The 15187-nt window shown below is 37.6% G+C and overlaps 2 protein-coding genes across 4 annotated transcripts; one reads left to right on the forward strand and one right to left on the reverse strand.

Moving 5' to 3' along the window:
• Window positions 1-1741: 1741 nt before the first annotated feature.
• On the forward strand, window positions 1742-10350 carry LOC100710458 (transmembrane protein 269). 2 transcript variants are annotated; one of them, XM_005448417.4, is made up of 7 exons: window positions 1742-1973; window positions 2662-2713; window positions 5593-5740; window positions 6316-6413; window positions 7430-7573; window positions 7656-7856; window positions 8289-10350. In XM_005448417.4, exons 2-7 carry the CDS (start codon window positions 2683-2685, stop codon window positions 8396-8398), a joined length of 732 nt encoding a protein of 243 aa, XP_005448474.1. In that variant the 5' UTR covers window positions 1742-1973; window positions 2662-2682; the 3' UTR covers window positions 8399-10350. The 2 variants fall into 2 exon arrangements, with proteins under 2 accessions (XP_005448474.1, XP_025757167.1); XM_025901382.1 differs by lacking the exon at window positions 1742-1973 and adding an exon at window positions 2266-2292.
• A 477-nt stretch (window positions 10351-10827) lies between these two features.
• LOC102082659 (tyrosine-protein kinase STYK1) lies at window positions 10828-15119 on the reverse strand. 2 transcript variants are annotated; one of them, XM_019349509.2, is made up of 10 exons: window positions 14958-15119; window positions 14715-14798; window positions 14270-14413; window positions 13937-14110; window positions 13669-13850; window positions 13492-13575; window positions 13071-13288; window positions 12834-12874; window positions 12600-12696; window positions 10828-12020 (listed from the first exon to the last, which is right to left on the reverse strand). In XM_019349509.2, exons 2-10 carry the CDS (start codon window positions 14761-14763, stop codon window positions 11849-11851), a joined length of 1161 nt encoding a protein of 386 aa, XP_019205054.1. In that variant the 5' UTR covers window positions 14764-14798; window positions 14958-15119; the 3' UTR covers window positions 10828-11848. The 2 variants fall into 2 exon arrangements, with proteins under 2 accessions (XP_019205054.1, XP_019205053.1); XM_019349508.2 differs by having other exon boundaries at window positions 13937-14137.
• Window positions 15120-15187: the final 68 nt, after the last annotated feature.

Genomic DNA, 15187 nt, shown 5'->3' on the forward strand with positions numbered 1-15187 from the left:
GTTAATGCACTTAATGCAATATTACTGTAACAGCCCTTGCATTAAAGCTCAAACTTTGGTACTTCAACCACATCTTAATGGTTCTATTTATTAAAATCCACTGGTGAACAGAGGCAAAATGATTAAAAAAAAAATAGACCATTGTCCAAAAACTTATTCTTTTTACAATAAATCTAATAACAATATGGTAAATCAGTCCTTCTTCCAGTGGATGCTTGTATTATAAAATATTTGAATATTTTATAATATATCTATACAAAATGAAAAGCTACAACTTGTACGTCACTGCAGACACACTATGGAAAGTTTCATCTATAAACAGTTGGTAGTGATATTGTTTGTCTCACAAGTCATGTGCACCTAACTGTAAGTACTTTTCCAAATGTGGACTCTGCCCCCTAACATGTATGCAAGCGTGTGGTTAATGGAAGAAAACCAAGGAAAAGCTGTGGTTACTGTAAGCATCAGCTTATTCACTTAGATGTATTCCATTTTAAAGGGTGAGGATTTGTTGACAAAACAAAATAAAAATGTCTCGAGTTGTGTTCTTTACAGTCACAGTATTCATTGAACTTTATATTGGTAACAGCAACAGAAGGTATGTGTAACATCGCACGGCTCATGTGTTCTCTATTTGTAGGGGTTGTAAAAAAATTTGAACTCCATGTCCAACCCAAACATTAAATCCCAACCATTTGTCTATTTACACTTGTATTACACACACACACACACACACACACAGTAGTGAATGCTTCATTAATCTGTGCTTAAGTGAGTTTGTTAAGTAAACTGAATTAATGTACATGGACTTCTTGAGAAAAAGGTAGAGCTTGTACATTTAGAGTCACTTGTTAACATTTTGTCACTCAACATATGTCACTCTATAATGACTATATCATGTGTTGCAGTAGTAGTCCTACACTATAACCAACCTGAGAATTATAATAATAAAAACACGAACACACAAGTAAAAAAAAGCATATTTTTTTATTTTATTACTTATTCAGTTTAGGGTTAAGTAAATAGTCTGTCTGAGCTTTGGGTTTTTAAAAGGCACCTGTAAGACCAACAATGATTTTTGACTTTGAGTTTTCTTTACCAGTGAAAAGAATAAAAAATGCTAAGCGGAGGCAGTTAGCAAAGACAAAAAGTCAGAAAGCACACCACTTTCTAAATCCTAATTTGACTCAATGTTATTGTCTGTTAAGATTTTTGACTTGTGGTGATTTCATAAGCGCATAAATGGACGTGTGCATTAGTTTAATTGATTTTAATGCCAACAAAAATTACCTGTGTTTCATAATTTATTTTTCATTCTGACAGCTTAATGCCTCAGAAATGTTAAGTAGTTGGGGCTTAAGAGGTTAATATGCAAACGTGTTGCTAACATAAAAGCAGCCACTTAAAGTCATCAAACAAACAAAAATATTTAGATGATAAACAGTGTTGCATATTTGAAAGATGCTTCAATGATCCACAGCTTTGCGTCACTGAAATATTGATTGCCTTCTAATCACTGAGGTTTCCATATTGCTACATATTAACTTGTGTTCGCACGTCGTATTAGCATGCAAATGAATAAAAAATAATAATAATACTAAGTGTTTTTTCCTCAATGTCACTTCCACTTTAGCGGTAACCGTCAACAGAGTTGAGCAACATTTTTTCAGAAAAATCCAGAAACAACAGGGGCGTCATTTCCGGTGGAATGTTCCAGCGGACTTATCCTTGGACTTTAAAAGGACCCGCTGAAAAAATAGCTGGGAAGTTGACAGGTAACCGGTTGTGTGACGACTGTGAGACTGAGGGCGTGGCAACATTAAACTCAGGCTTTAAATTCATTTTCAAATTGATCTGCTGAAAAACAGAATAAAAAACATAACGAGGAAAAATAAGATTATAGGATCCCAGTGCGTGCGTTTCTCCATCCTTTGATTTGTATACACTAAGTAATCAGTGGAGCTCCTTCGAAGGTAAGATGAGACGCATTTTATATGAAATTTAGATGAAACAAGTGCATTTTATACCAATATTTTAGGCTCGCTGGACTTTTGTCCAGCTGGTTGTGACGCAGTTGCACATCTTGCTTAAACCTCGGTACATCGATGCTGGGCTGGGGGCTCAAACACCTCTACACATTTAAGATCGTCGTATATTTTATTCTCAAGTCTTCGGGGATGTGTTTGTCCTGAAGGATGAGGCTGTCTGACCCTGCAGAATCAGTCTGATTCTTAGGCTAAAGCGTTGCGCATTAAGGTTCCCGCTGAGCAGATGTGAAGGATGAACCAGCAGGTGGTTTCGAGCGCAGATTGTCAGTGTCATCTATTTAGGGTTTTATGCAATCGCGGAGGAGTACGGCGGAAAGTATAACTTTTGCGCATGCATGCAAAACATTGTTTTATTCCCCGAAGATTCCGTTGTAGCGTGACAATCCTGAAAGGTCCTGTTAGTTAGACTTGGTAAAGAACAGACAGGAGGATTTAAGAAAGGGATATTGCATGGTTGTCTTTTGTTTAGGATCTTTGGGATGTTTATGAAGATCGTTTCTAATCTCAATTCTCAAATAGTCCCAGTATATCTGCAATTAGAAATAAGGATGTATATATCCGGAACAGTACTGTATATGTAATAAAAATACTCTTATTTTAATTTGTCTTTCAGTTGTTGCACTTTGAGCCAGACATGATCATGGTCCTCCTGACGTCCTCCTCTGGTAGGTTCCCTTTCTCACTCTCTTCTCTTAATCTGGATGACTGTACACCTCGGCACGGGTGTCAGGGATGGAAGCTGAGGTGTACTGGGATCAACTTGGGCAGGAAAACAAATATGATGATGTTTGGACAAAATTAAGTACTGCAGTTGTTGAAGTTGAAAGCTTTATAAACATACACAGCATGAACAACACTTTTTATAGGAGAAATTTCTTCTCATGTTACAACTTCAATATTATTATTCATTATTGTATACTGACTATAATTTGTACATATACTAATTATAATGCTTCCTTCAGCACCACACCATATTCAGTATGTCCAGTTAACCTTCTTTAACAGCTGTGCATCATTTATGCATTAATTGTAAATTCATCACCATATAATTTTTTACTATATGTCAACATTTCAGAACACATTCAATCTAAAAAGTATATAGTTTAAATTGTCCAGTGCATTCACTTAAGATTATCCCCCTTTGTGAATCCTGAGCTCGGAGTTTTCCCTGTTTTCCATTTGGTCTTTTTAGTTGTTACCAGGAAACACAGGGTATTACATAACACAGGTCTTCCCATCATGCTTTGCAACCCAGAAATAGAGACCTGTTTGAAATTGACAGTGCATCTCTGGCTCTGGCTTTATCCTCTTTTTTATTAGTGACCAAGAGAGTGAATTGAGTGGTTAGATTAAAACTTGCCAGTAAGATCTTTTAGCTAGTTTAAGCTGCATGCGTGGTTCTCTAATGGTGCTTACGGTGACAAAAGTTAACCAACTGGATTATATGGGAAGCTTGGGAATTCCATGATTTCCCGATTTAATGCAGAATGTTACCTGCATTAACTGATGTGCTTTGTTTTTCCTATAAAAAAGATTTAGATAGTAATTTAAATGCCAGATTGCAATCTAGGCTAAAGTTCAGAATGAAAAGTAAAAAGCATGCTGTCAAGTTAAAGTGCAAGTTACTGTTGGCTTTCTGCTGTGTCTCATACGCTGTTTTCTTTCAGATGAAGAGTCTCTTGAATTCGCCTGGCTTTGGAATCACAGGAAGTTCAGGGTGAAAAACACTTGAAGGGTTAAAAATATTGAAGCTTTGCAGGTCATTATCTGTGCATATTGTCTTGGACAGCACTGTGACTTGATTTAAAAATATTTTTAAAAAAGCTTACAAAAGAGGAGGCAGATAGAAAATTAATTTGCGGGGTCAGTTTTTGTTTTTGGGGGGGAGTTTTTGGGCTGGAGAGAGGTCGTGTCAGCAGTCATTCCATCTTGCTGACTGACATAGTGAATGTAGTCTTAATACTGCAAGCTTGTTTGTCATAAAATGCAGTTTATTTCCAATTGTTGAACTGCAGGGGCTTATATTATCAATATTATTAATGTATACATTGCTTTGAAACAGTATTTGAAACATCCTTCTGTCTTATATTTTTGTTTGTATTTTCTTTGAATGCGGTCAGGTCAGCGCTTTAAATTTTACATCCTGAATAAACAGGAAATGCTCATTTAAAGTTGTTTATATTTGATGAAAAAGGTTATTTAATTTCAAAATCAGCATTTTTTTTACAAGCTTCATCCCCTTTGTCCAGATTGTTTAATGGTTGCAGCTGAACTAAACTGTCCCAGACCTGAAAACTATAAACACTGTTAAACTTGTTCCTTATTTTAACAGACCATATTTAAAGTCCTTAAAACGGCTTAAAGGTCTGAGAACTGACTCGCTGTATCAAACAAAATACAGGAAAAGAAAAAGAACCATGTAACTGAATTACAACCATAATAAACATTATGTATAAATAGTGAATTTATATAGCATTTATATACTGCTTTCCTAGCCATACAAACTAATAGAATCTATTAATAAACTATTAATATTGACACTATAATAAAATAAAACAAGGAAACCAGGTGGGCTACAGGTTAATTTTAATGACACAGTCTCCATTAAAGCCTGGGCTGCTGTGTTATTAATAGGATTTAAGCTGTGTGAATGCTGCTGCCATGTCCTTGGGTAAGGTCAGTATGTTTTGATCAGAGTTAACAGGCTAATTGATCTCTTGTCTCGTATGTGTCAACGCAGTAGGTCCAGCTCACTCTCACTGTAGCCAAGGCTGTATGTAGTAGTCCCCTAAGTATCCATACTTGTTCCCCACACCAGTATTTGTGTGTTTTTGATCCATGATAAGATTTCACTTTTGAGTTTTAACACTTACATTCATCCTGTTCAGATTTTGTATGCTATTGACTTATTTATTTTTCAAATACTATCTTTGATGTTAGAGGTTATTGCATGTGATTTTGGACAGTGTTTTGCTACAGTTAAACATGTGTAATATGTTTGATTCATTTATATAAATGATAATGTAATAAGCAGATAATGAGGCAGTCCTTAATGTTGCATGCGGTAGGCTGCACACGCCTGACTTATTGTACAGTAACAAATGCATTGTAGTGATCTGAAAATGGATGAATGTATCGTAAGGTTGGTCTCCAGCCAATAATCATGCATCTTGGTAAGTGCCATTTCCTTTTACATAAGAGGAGGGAGTAATATTTTCCTTTAAAAAACAAAATTAAAAGACCTGCATTATGATTTCCATGATAAAGTGTGTAAATACTTCTTTTCTTTTGAGTAATGGATGGTATACTTAAGGTTTAAGATTACCTTTCAGAATTGTTACTTTTTTTTTTCTTGTGCTCGAACTAAAGTTTGTCTAAATCCCAAAATATGATTAGTAAACTATACCAATTCAGACACGTGCATCAACATGCCATCTGGTGTGGTCATCTGTCAGTAGGGCTTTAGCTTTTGTTTTCCTAAAACCTCAGCAGAGATTATTGACCTAACAGGAAAATACTAACTGCTGTTATCGTTTGGTCTCAGGTTTCTTTCAGTGCACCAAAAAACTCTTTCTGAGCGATCGGGCCACAGAACTTCAGATCAAGGAGTTTGCGCGTAAAAATGCAGCTAATGCACTGTCAGTTGCCAACATGGTCATGGGCATGGCCTCGATTCTCAGCAGCCTTAATGGGTGAGTAAATACAGGAGTAATGGATTTTACTAGTCAGCTGCTGGATGGACGGAGTTTGTAAGGAGGAATCATTATTTGAATGAGTGTGGAAATTAATGATGTTGTGAGTAGTGCATCAATAACCAAACTTTAGTCATTAAACACAACGCAATAAAATCAATCAAAATTTCACAAAACCCAGGAATAAATCAGAAAATACAACAGAAAAAATAAAAGTAGTATTTCAGAAGCTGAGCTATAATTTAGCAAACACATAAGTGTTTTCAATTATTGTTATTATTATTATTATTATTATTATTATTATTATGGTTTTATTGTTACGTTTTCAAACACATTCATCCAATGTTCTTAACATCCTGTGTTTAGCCCATCAAGGAAAATCACAATATTTATAACAGATTCGTCTTTACGAGCCGCTCTAAGTTTAGTTTAAAGGCACAATTTGCTTTCCCAAAAATGGCTGTCCGCTGTACATAAAAAAAGAGACTTTTCTAACATTGTCACAACTTTTGAACTTGCAGACATTTAACCCTTTTATTCAATTGTTAAACCTAACACTGACTGGTTTTGTTCAGGCACCATCACGCTGCGTGTTGGCTCGTTCTGATTGGCTACCTCCTGGATTTGGCAGATGGAGCAGTTGCCAGGCAACTCAATGCATGCTCTGCACTGGGTAAGTGGAGTGTTGTGGTCAATAGCACTTACCAAAGATAAACTTCCACTGTGGTGTTGGCAGGGCTTGCTGCACAATCTTTTTGTCTGAGCTTTTTTAATTTGGCCACACAAAGAGATCCAGTAAAAGGAACCTTTGCTATTGAAAACTCTGCTTATGTTTCCAACAGAAGAGTCATGAATAATTTATGTAGTGTTATTTGAGATTCATCAAGTCAACTTCTTTTAAGTTATTTCTGTGTTCTAGACATACCCCCAAGATGACTGCATATTTAAATACTTGCATATTTACGCTTTAAGGACTATATTTGTGGCTTGTTTACAAAAGAGCCCAATGCCTTACATAGTAAAAGGGAAAATATAAATAGCTTTAACATTGCTTCCAGTCTGCAAATTCCCAATTTTTGAAATAGTTTTCAGGTGCATCACAATACATTGTTGGCTGCACATTTCAGGGGCTTTGTGTCTCGACAGGCCTTTTCTGCATGACTTTGCAGGTGGGTGTTGTTGTGCCCCCCACGTATTTTGTCAAATGAACAATAACTTTCTGATTAAGCAGCCTAATTCCACGGGATCATGGCCCAATTGTCTATTTTATCCTGTTGCTTTGGGTTCTCGGCATATCTGAAATTGCTAAAATTGTTGACCCTGGACTGTGGAATTCCACCTCGTTCATCTGTGCCGTGGCCCGAATCGCCTCATCCTCATCCGCTGAAAACATGCTACGTGCTCCTGAGGGATAAAGAGATAAGGCAGTGGAGAATGTTGTTTATAGAATGCCTGCCTGTTGGGCTGACACTGACATTTCCACTTGAGAAATTTTTGCACGTTCACCGCACGACTGTCACATGACAGTGACACTGGCAAAGACCAGTGCAGAAGAGACATTATACACCTACTGTGGCTTTCACGATTAATGTGCTATGCTAATAGAAGCAGTGTGACACAAGCCTTTCTAAAGCTTATTAGTACAGCTATCAGCAGTAAACAAATCAAACCTTCCTTTTTCATGTTCAGGTGCAAAGCTAGACGATTTTGCTGACTTCACGACCTTTGGGATTGCGACGTCGTTGCTCCTGAGAACATCTGATCTGCTCGATAACATCCTGTGCATGTGTTACGTCCTGTCTGTCTTTGTCCGCCTCTGTTTCTTCTCCAGTGGTAAGTTAAAAAAATTGTAGTCTTTAATTTCAATCATCAATTATCAAAGTAAGGACATAGTTTGTGTTGTTTTTCCTCATAGGGATCCCTTTCATGTATCGTGGTCTGCCCTGTATTTACTCGTCGGCCATCCTGGCCAGTGCCTCTTTGCTGTCAGGGGGAAGCATGGCATTGCTCCGAGTCATTGCAGTTGCCATGATCCTCTTCATGATCAGCCAGAACTTTTACCCTCACGACAGAGTGCTGGAGTCGCAGGCCTGGAAGAAAGTAGTCTACGCTGGAGGTAAAGTCATTTTTAAGAATCTGAGAATCTTAACCAGAACTGCCAAAACAAATCAATGTTTTTACTGTTATTTATTTTTAATGAAGTTTGAGCCACTTACTGCATGTGTTTATTAATTCTAAACTAATAGGTTTAACAGTTTTGTCAAACCACAAGGAAACAAATGATACAACGTATCCTTTAACCCCAGTCAAAATGTGAATTTAAATCGTTTTGTGTCAAAATTTGAATTTAAATTCATTGAAGCTACTTTTTGGAAAAAATGCCAAGCTGTTCCACATTCAAATATTTTTGTGCTGTGATAAAGATGGCATGCTGGCTGCAGATCAAAGCATCTAGTGTTGGGAAAAAAGACATTGAAGCCCAGATAATGAGTGCATCACCTTCATTTCGCGCAGACATTCAATTTCTTTTTTGTGTTTTTATTTTCAGGAATCATCATGTTGTTCTGCTCTTCCTTCCCTCCTGCGTGTATGTACTACCTGCTGTGGTCTGTCTCCTACATTTTGTTCCCAACATCGCTATGGAGCAGTAAAGTGTAAAAGGGATGCTGGCACGCTTAAAAACACTCCCAAACAGGTTTACCTCAGCCCGTCCAGGTGAACCAAGGCTTACAGATTGCTGCTGCGCCTTACTGCCGTGGAGCATTCAAGCTAATTCATGCATCACATGCATACACTCTGCTTATTGTTTTGTTTTGTTGTTTTTTTTGAGATGACACCTCTGGGGGAACCTAAAATCAGTCAGAATGATGAACAAGGCATTTTATGTTACTGGTGAGGATTAACCTTCATCCTGTCATCTATTAAACCCCCTTCTTCAGTATTAATCCAATCTTGGTCAGTATTGGGAGCACATGGCAGCAGGCACTTCTACAGTACGATTCTAAATATTATTTTTAAAAATATATATATTTCCAATATTTTCTTACTTCTAACTTGTTGTGGTTTATCGCAAATGACTTAATAATATTTATTTCATAGTGTTGAGTGTAGTTAAAGAAATGGCTACTGAAACAGTAACAATTATGTAGGTATGTGCTCTAATCCATGAATCAAAAGTAATATCTCATTGAGATTCAGAATTTCATGCCCTCTCTGTATCTGTACTTTATAACAGAGTCATTTTAATTCATCCAGTACTAAGACCCATTTTGAGTAAAATTATATTTTTTGACGTTTGTTTTTGGATTGAGATCATTACCATTTATGGGGAGGTCTTAAATCCAGTGATTAGGGAAAATATAATACTTTAATATGATTGTAGTGTCCTTCACAATTTTGATTTGCTGTTTGAATATTTGTTTTAAATAACTTAAAATGAAACTGACCAGAACTCTTGTAAGTTAGAGGCTTTTATTTAAGCTTCAAGACTATATGATGCGATAGATTCCCGTATTTCATCAATGTGTGATTATTTTTTTTATTGGGTTATTATATGCATTTGCCTCTGTTTTAAGAGGCATTATGGTTTAAATAGTAAGTAAATCCACACTGGACTGTAATGGTGATGAATTAGTGATGTCACAGCAGGTGTCTTTAGAACATCTTACGTGGCATAAGGACTCAAGGTGAAATACTAAATCCCCAGCAGTTTTCTGCCTCATGTAGTGTGAATTTACCCTTAGAGAGGCTTCTAAACCTTTCCTGCCATCTAGTGGGTAAAATTGCTGCACGTTCTGCTTCAACTTAAAGGCAAGATAATGTCAGAGTCAGCGCTGAGTTTGATCACAAGCATAGTGCAGCAGACTTTAAACCCAAAGAGGCTGGTGGAGGAAATAATGTGTGTGATGGTATTGGCCAGTATATATCTGATCTGAGACAAATCACTTGTTTTGTAGATCAGTCTTATTTAGTAAGGATGCATTTTTGAAATCTCTCATTGTGTTTCACAGTGGGTGTTAGTGCCTCTCTGGATTGTGAGTAACAAATGATTATGATTGTTAGGTTTTTCTCTGTATGTATTATTGTAAGGAAACCTTACAATATAAAGGCGACTGTTGTTGTGATTTGGCGATGTATAAATAAAATTGAATTGAAATGAGAAGATTATATAGTTTTGTACCAATTTGTTCAGAAGCCCGATGAAATGTGAGCACAGAGTAACAGTTGAATGTGTCTGTTTTCAGGCACTTGTGTAAATTATGATTTGTTGTCCGCTCTTTAAAAAACCATCATCCTTGAGCTCACACTCAGAGGTGTCAAAGTAGGGTATGAAATCACTCGCAGTTTAGGTTCAGTGATTTTAGTTACTTTAATTAGTCTTCTGTAAGCCACAGCGTTTTGGAACTCAAGTTATCCATATTATTCTGCCTTAAAGAGCTATTTGAAGCAATGATAATCAAGTGGAGCACAATTTTACAATACAAGACCTTTGTTAAGAAATAAAAAAACAGAAACAAATGTAATGTCTTCTGATTCAGTTATGATTTAAAATCACTGTAGTTCATTCTCGACATGGTTTACGATAACCAGTGTTGTGATTAAAATCGACAGTGAACTGAGCGCAGTTGGTGGATTCAGCTTTTCTGTGTGGGTGTTTTCTGGTTTTAAAACCGTAAAGTCACAGTAATGTATGCATGCCAAGAGCATTATAGATACAAAAACTGTACTTTGCCCAAAGATAGTGGAAAAGTTCTCAAGTATTACTAAAATCTGTGCTTTTAGATCTGTGCAATTTGACAACAAGGCTGTATTAATAAAAAGAAAATACTTGGAATTATTGTCTTGATTCATTATATTTTTACTGAACTGGAAATGTTAGAACTCATGTAGTCACTTTTAACATGTCGGATTGCTATCAACGTCCCAACTAAACCCATACACAGTTATTAATAAATTGTGATTGATCTCTAACGTGAATGTTACTGACATATTTTCCATACACTCACTGGACATTTTACCCTTTTGTCTTCAGAATTCATTATAGCTTAGTTCAGCAAGGTGCCGGAATCATTCCTCACAGTTTCTGGTCAATATTGATATGATGGCATCACACAGTTGCTGCAGATTTTCTGGCTGCACATGCATGATGCAAGTCTTCTGGGCCATCACATCCCAAAGGTGTTCTACTGGTTTTGGAGTTAGTGCCCACAGGGGGCCACTAGAATACAGAGAACTCATTGTTAAGTTCAAAAACAACATTTTTGAGATGACTTGAGGTTTTCAGCATTGCAGCCATTAGAAGACAAGCACACTGTAGTCATAGAGGGATCGACATGGTTAGCAACAATACTCAGGTGGCCTTTAAATTATGCTCAGCTGGTACTAAGGAGTGTCTAAGAAGTGTCCCAAGAAAATACGCCCTACACCATTACATCACCAGCAGGCTATCCAGGTGATACAAGACAGGATGGATCCACACTTTTGAGTTTTTTTTTTACTAACTTCTGACCCTACCATTTAAATGTTGCAGCAAAAGCTGACACTTATCAAACAGGCAACAGTTTTCCATCTTCTGTTGTACACTTTTGGAGAGACTATAGCCTCAGTTTCCTGTTCTTAGCTGACAGGAGTGGCACCTGGTGTGGTCTTCTGCTGCTATAGCTCATTGACTCCAGAGTTTGGTGTATTGTGCCTTCACATCATACCTTGGCTGTGCTATATAGTTTATTTGAGTTACTGCTGTTTTCTTATCATCTTAAAGCAACCTGTCCTCTGGCCTCTGTTATCAGTAAGGCATTTTCACCCCCACTGGGTATTTGCTCCTAATTTTTCTAGTAAAATAGTAAAATCTTAGTAGATCAGCAGTATCTAAAACACTCAAACCAGCTCATCTGGCAATCATGTCATATTTAAAGTCAAAATTTGAAAGTTTCTTCTGATTCTTCTTCTGGTCTGAATTTCAGAAAGACATCTTGACCATTTCTTATATGCCTAAATTTAATGAGTTGCTACCATGTGATTAGCTGATTCGATATTTGCATCAACCAGCACCTGTTGTTGTGCCCCCAACATCAAGTGTACCCGATAAAGTGGCGCATGAGCGTGGGTCTATTCGATCAGTCCTGCCATTCTCTTATACTCCGATATGTCAATGACCTCAGAAATACAAATCGGTGTTGTATCAGCAATGTGCAGCGAGGACTCCAACAGCTTGATGATGGCTGAAAATGCTGGTCGCTCTTTGAAGCTCCACATCCAACAGTACTTCATCAGGTCATACCTAAATACATATGGAGACGTTTAGCATTCATCTGCGTTTCATGTGTTTCACAAGCAAATCAGTATCACTGTCATGGCTGCTTATCACAGGAAGCTAACCAATCACAATCCTGGGTAGCCTGTCACAAAGACTTTTGAAGTTAGAGGTAAACACTGAGCCAGATTCTGCCCAGAGGCAATGAAATCTGGCTACCAGCACCTTTGAAGTTTTAAAACTTATGTTTATAATCCAAATCAATAAATGACATATGACAAGTTAATTAGTGAGCTTTAGAGGTGCTGGTTCTTAGACAAGCCTGATAGCTTCTTGCAGCAGTTTTATATTAAACTTGAAAAGACGAGTGTCAGTCTTGTCATCTGAATTATTATCAAATCCCAAAACATCAAACTGCATCTTTAAATCATCCTCATTGCAGGGACTTTTTAATAAGTGCTGTTTAAATCGTAATGCAGCTTTTGTGAGTTTGAACTGACTTTGACTTTCACTATACTGTACTTAATGCATGTACATATATATACTGCATATAGATTTGTTCATACGTCCCTGTCTATTGCTTGCTTTTAGGTGAATTACACATACAAAAGTCCCCCGCAGTTCTTTGGTCTCTTCATTCGATAAGACGCCTGTAGCTTTGGAAGCACTGTTGAAGGCTCCAGCTCAGGGTATGGAGGGGATCCTGCGATATGGGAAAAAGCATTTTTTATTGGCTCTGTAATGTTGTTAATGGTTTGATTGTAGTAATTAGTACATTTGGATTAAGATAAGATGGAAATGTATTATAAAACTTTGGCAGATAAGATGACAATGCTTTACCTAAAGTGATCAGTTCATATAGTAGGATTCCAAATGACCACCTGGTGTGCAGGGGGAACAAAACAAAACACTGTGACTCATAGAAACATGATTTTTAAAGCATGTAATGCACATACAAGAGCAAAGACAAAAAATGTCAATAATAATAATAATATATATATATATATATATATATATATACATATATATATAAAGTGTCTTTGTGTTTTGTTTCCTTAGCCATAACTCTGCCCTTACACGTCGCTTCTGTCGATACTGAGCAGCATCATAATCCGCTCTGGAGCCTGCCATTTCAGAGGCACCTTTGCTGCCCTCTGTCTAATTGCTGAATCCATTTTGCGTCCTTCAAATGCCACACCCAGGCCAGATACTCGAGCCGAGAGGCCTGGGCCAATTAAGATGTTTCTGGCAGCAACATCGCCATGCACCAGCCTGTGCTCTGACATCAGGTAATCCTGGAGGAGGATCCAATTACAGCTAAACACGTCAATCTTTTTGTTGCAACAGTTATTCAAGATTCAAGATAAACAACACTTTCCCTAGCATCTTGGGGGAAGAAATGGCAGAATGTCATCTGCTGTGGGCATGACATCTAAAATGAACTCGTTTTATTCCAGTTGTTTGTTGGGAATAATTGGTCTAAAAAAAAGTGACTCACCAGGCCAGCTGCAATCTGTTTTGCCACCAGAAACACTGACCTCTCAGAGAAGTTTTGCAAGGGATCTGCAGTGCTTGAATTGTTCTACAGTTAAAAATAAGTCCTCGTCATTGCACTACATTCAATAACTGAAGATTGCCTTTGCCATTGAAACGGTAGAAGGTTTGGATCACTTACATTTCTAAGTGTCCAGAGGAAGTGAAGGAGATTCCCTGGGTTGTAGGCATCTAAAACCAGGTACATGGGTAGACGTTTGGTCTGACAGTGCAGCATCTGCACCACATTTTCATGTTTACACACTGAAGCACAGAAGAGGAGCCACTCAACAAATTCTTTAGCTTCGGGCTTGCCAGAGGCATCTGTATGGAATTAAATCAATAGAATAAAAACTGGACAAGCTTAACTCCAGTGATGACCCTTGCTTTATAACAGATTCATACAGTACCTCGAAGGCACTTAACCACCACGACAGAAGAGGCTCCACCTTTCTTCCTCAGCAGACCTTTACAAATGGGGCCATAGCAACCAGTCTGCCAAAACTCTAGTCCCTCAAGAACACACTCTTCTGGGATTTCCCAGGGATCTAAAGCTGCCGGGACCTTTGGAGGACCTACAGAAGCTGTAGACAGGGATACAATCTGCTGGCCTGATACAAGAGCAAATATAAGTAAATAAACACTTGACATTACTATGAGACGCTCAAACAGAAAAAATGTTGGATTTTTAAAGGATTTCCCACTGTTTTAATAAACTGACATATGGTTACTGCGGTCCCTACCATTCTTAAAATGAGGTGAAGTCCTGTGTCGTCGTTCTTTATTTTTACATAGAGTATAAAAAATCAGAGCCACCACTAACACTGTGCTCAGAGCCAACAGGGAAGGGATTATAATGAGGGCAAGTGTGCCTGATGACTCTTCATCTACAAAACAAGTGAAAAAAGTAGGTTCAGAACACTTCAAAGTACACACTGTTGCTTTTACCATTTCACAATTACTTTTTCACACAGGGGCAGGTTGTTTGTCATAGCTTTCCCCCCCTTGATAAATGACACCATCATTTTAAAACTGCATTTTGTATTTGCTCCGGTAATCTTTGTCTTTGTGACAAACATGCAACAAACTTGTAATCAGGAAGGGGTCAAATGCTCTAGCTGTCATGTACACAAGGCAAATGAACTTCCAGCTAATAGCAATGCAATCATTATCATGTTTAAAACTTACAGGATGGACAGAGGGAGGTGTCATTGCTACATTTTGTGTCCACGTCCATTAGGAGTAGCTCGCATTTCTCAAATGTGGGAGAATCTGCAGACCGTATCAACAAAAGCAATTCAAGGGTTGCGAGCCGAGAATTTTATTCCGGTGTTGAGTAAAACTAATTAACTTTGAAGTCATTTGAAAATGAAAAAACAAAACAAAAAACGAGCAAGGCACAGTCTAAATGTTACAAATTAGTTTTCCTACCTGACACCAGAGGCTCTATTGTGCGGGTGAACAAACATTTACAGACCTTATAATATAAAAATTAACAGCAGTGGATAAAAAGAGAAAAGAAATCATAATAACACAGCTGTTATCAGCGGCTTTTCAGAATACAGGTTCGGCTTTGTGTGTCTGCCTGTGAGGGCGCTGACCGGAGAGTGGCGCTGGAAAGTTGACTGACTGTTAATTATTAGCAAAGCACCAGAAACGAT

This window comes from Oreochromis niloticus, linkage group LG20 (assembly GCF_001858045.2).
Source record: "Oreochromis niloticus isolate F11D_XX linkage group LG20, O_niloticus_UMD_NMBU, whole genome shotgun sequence".
NCBI lineage: Eukaryota > Metazoa > Chordata > Actinopteri > Cichliformes > Cichlidae > Oreochromis > Oreochromis niloticus.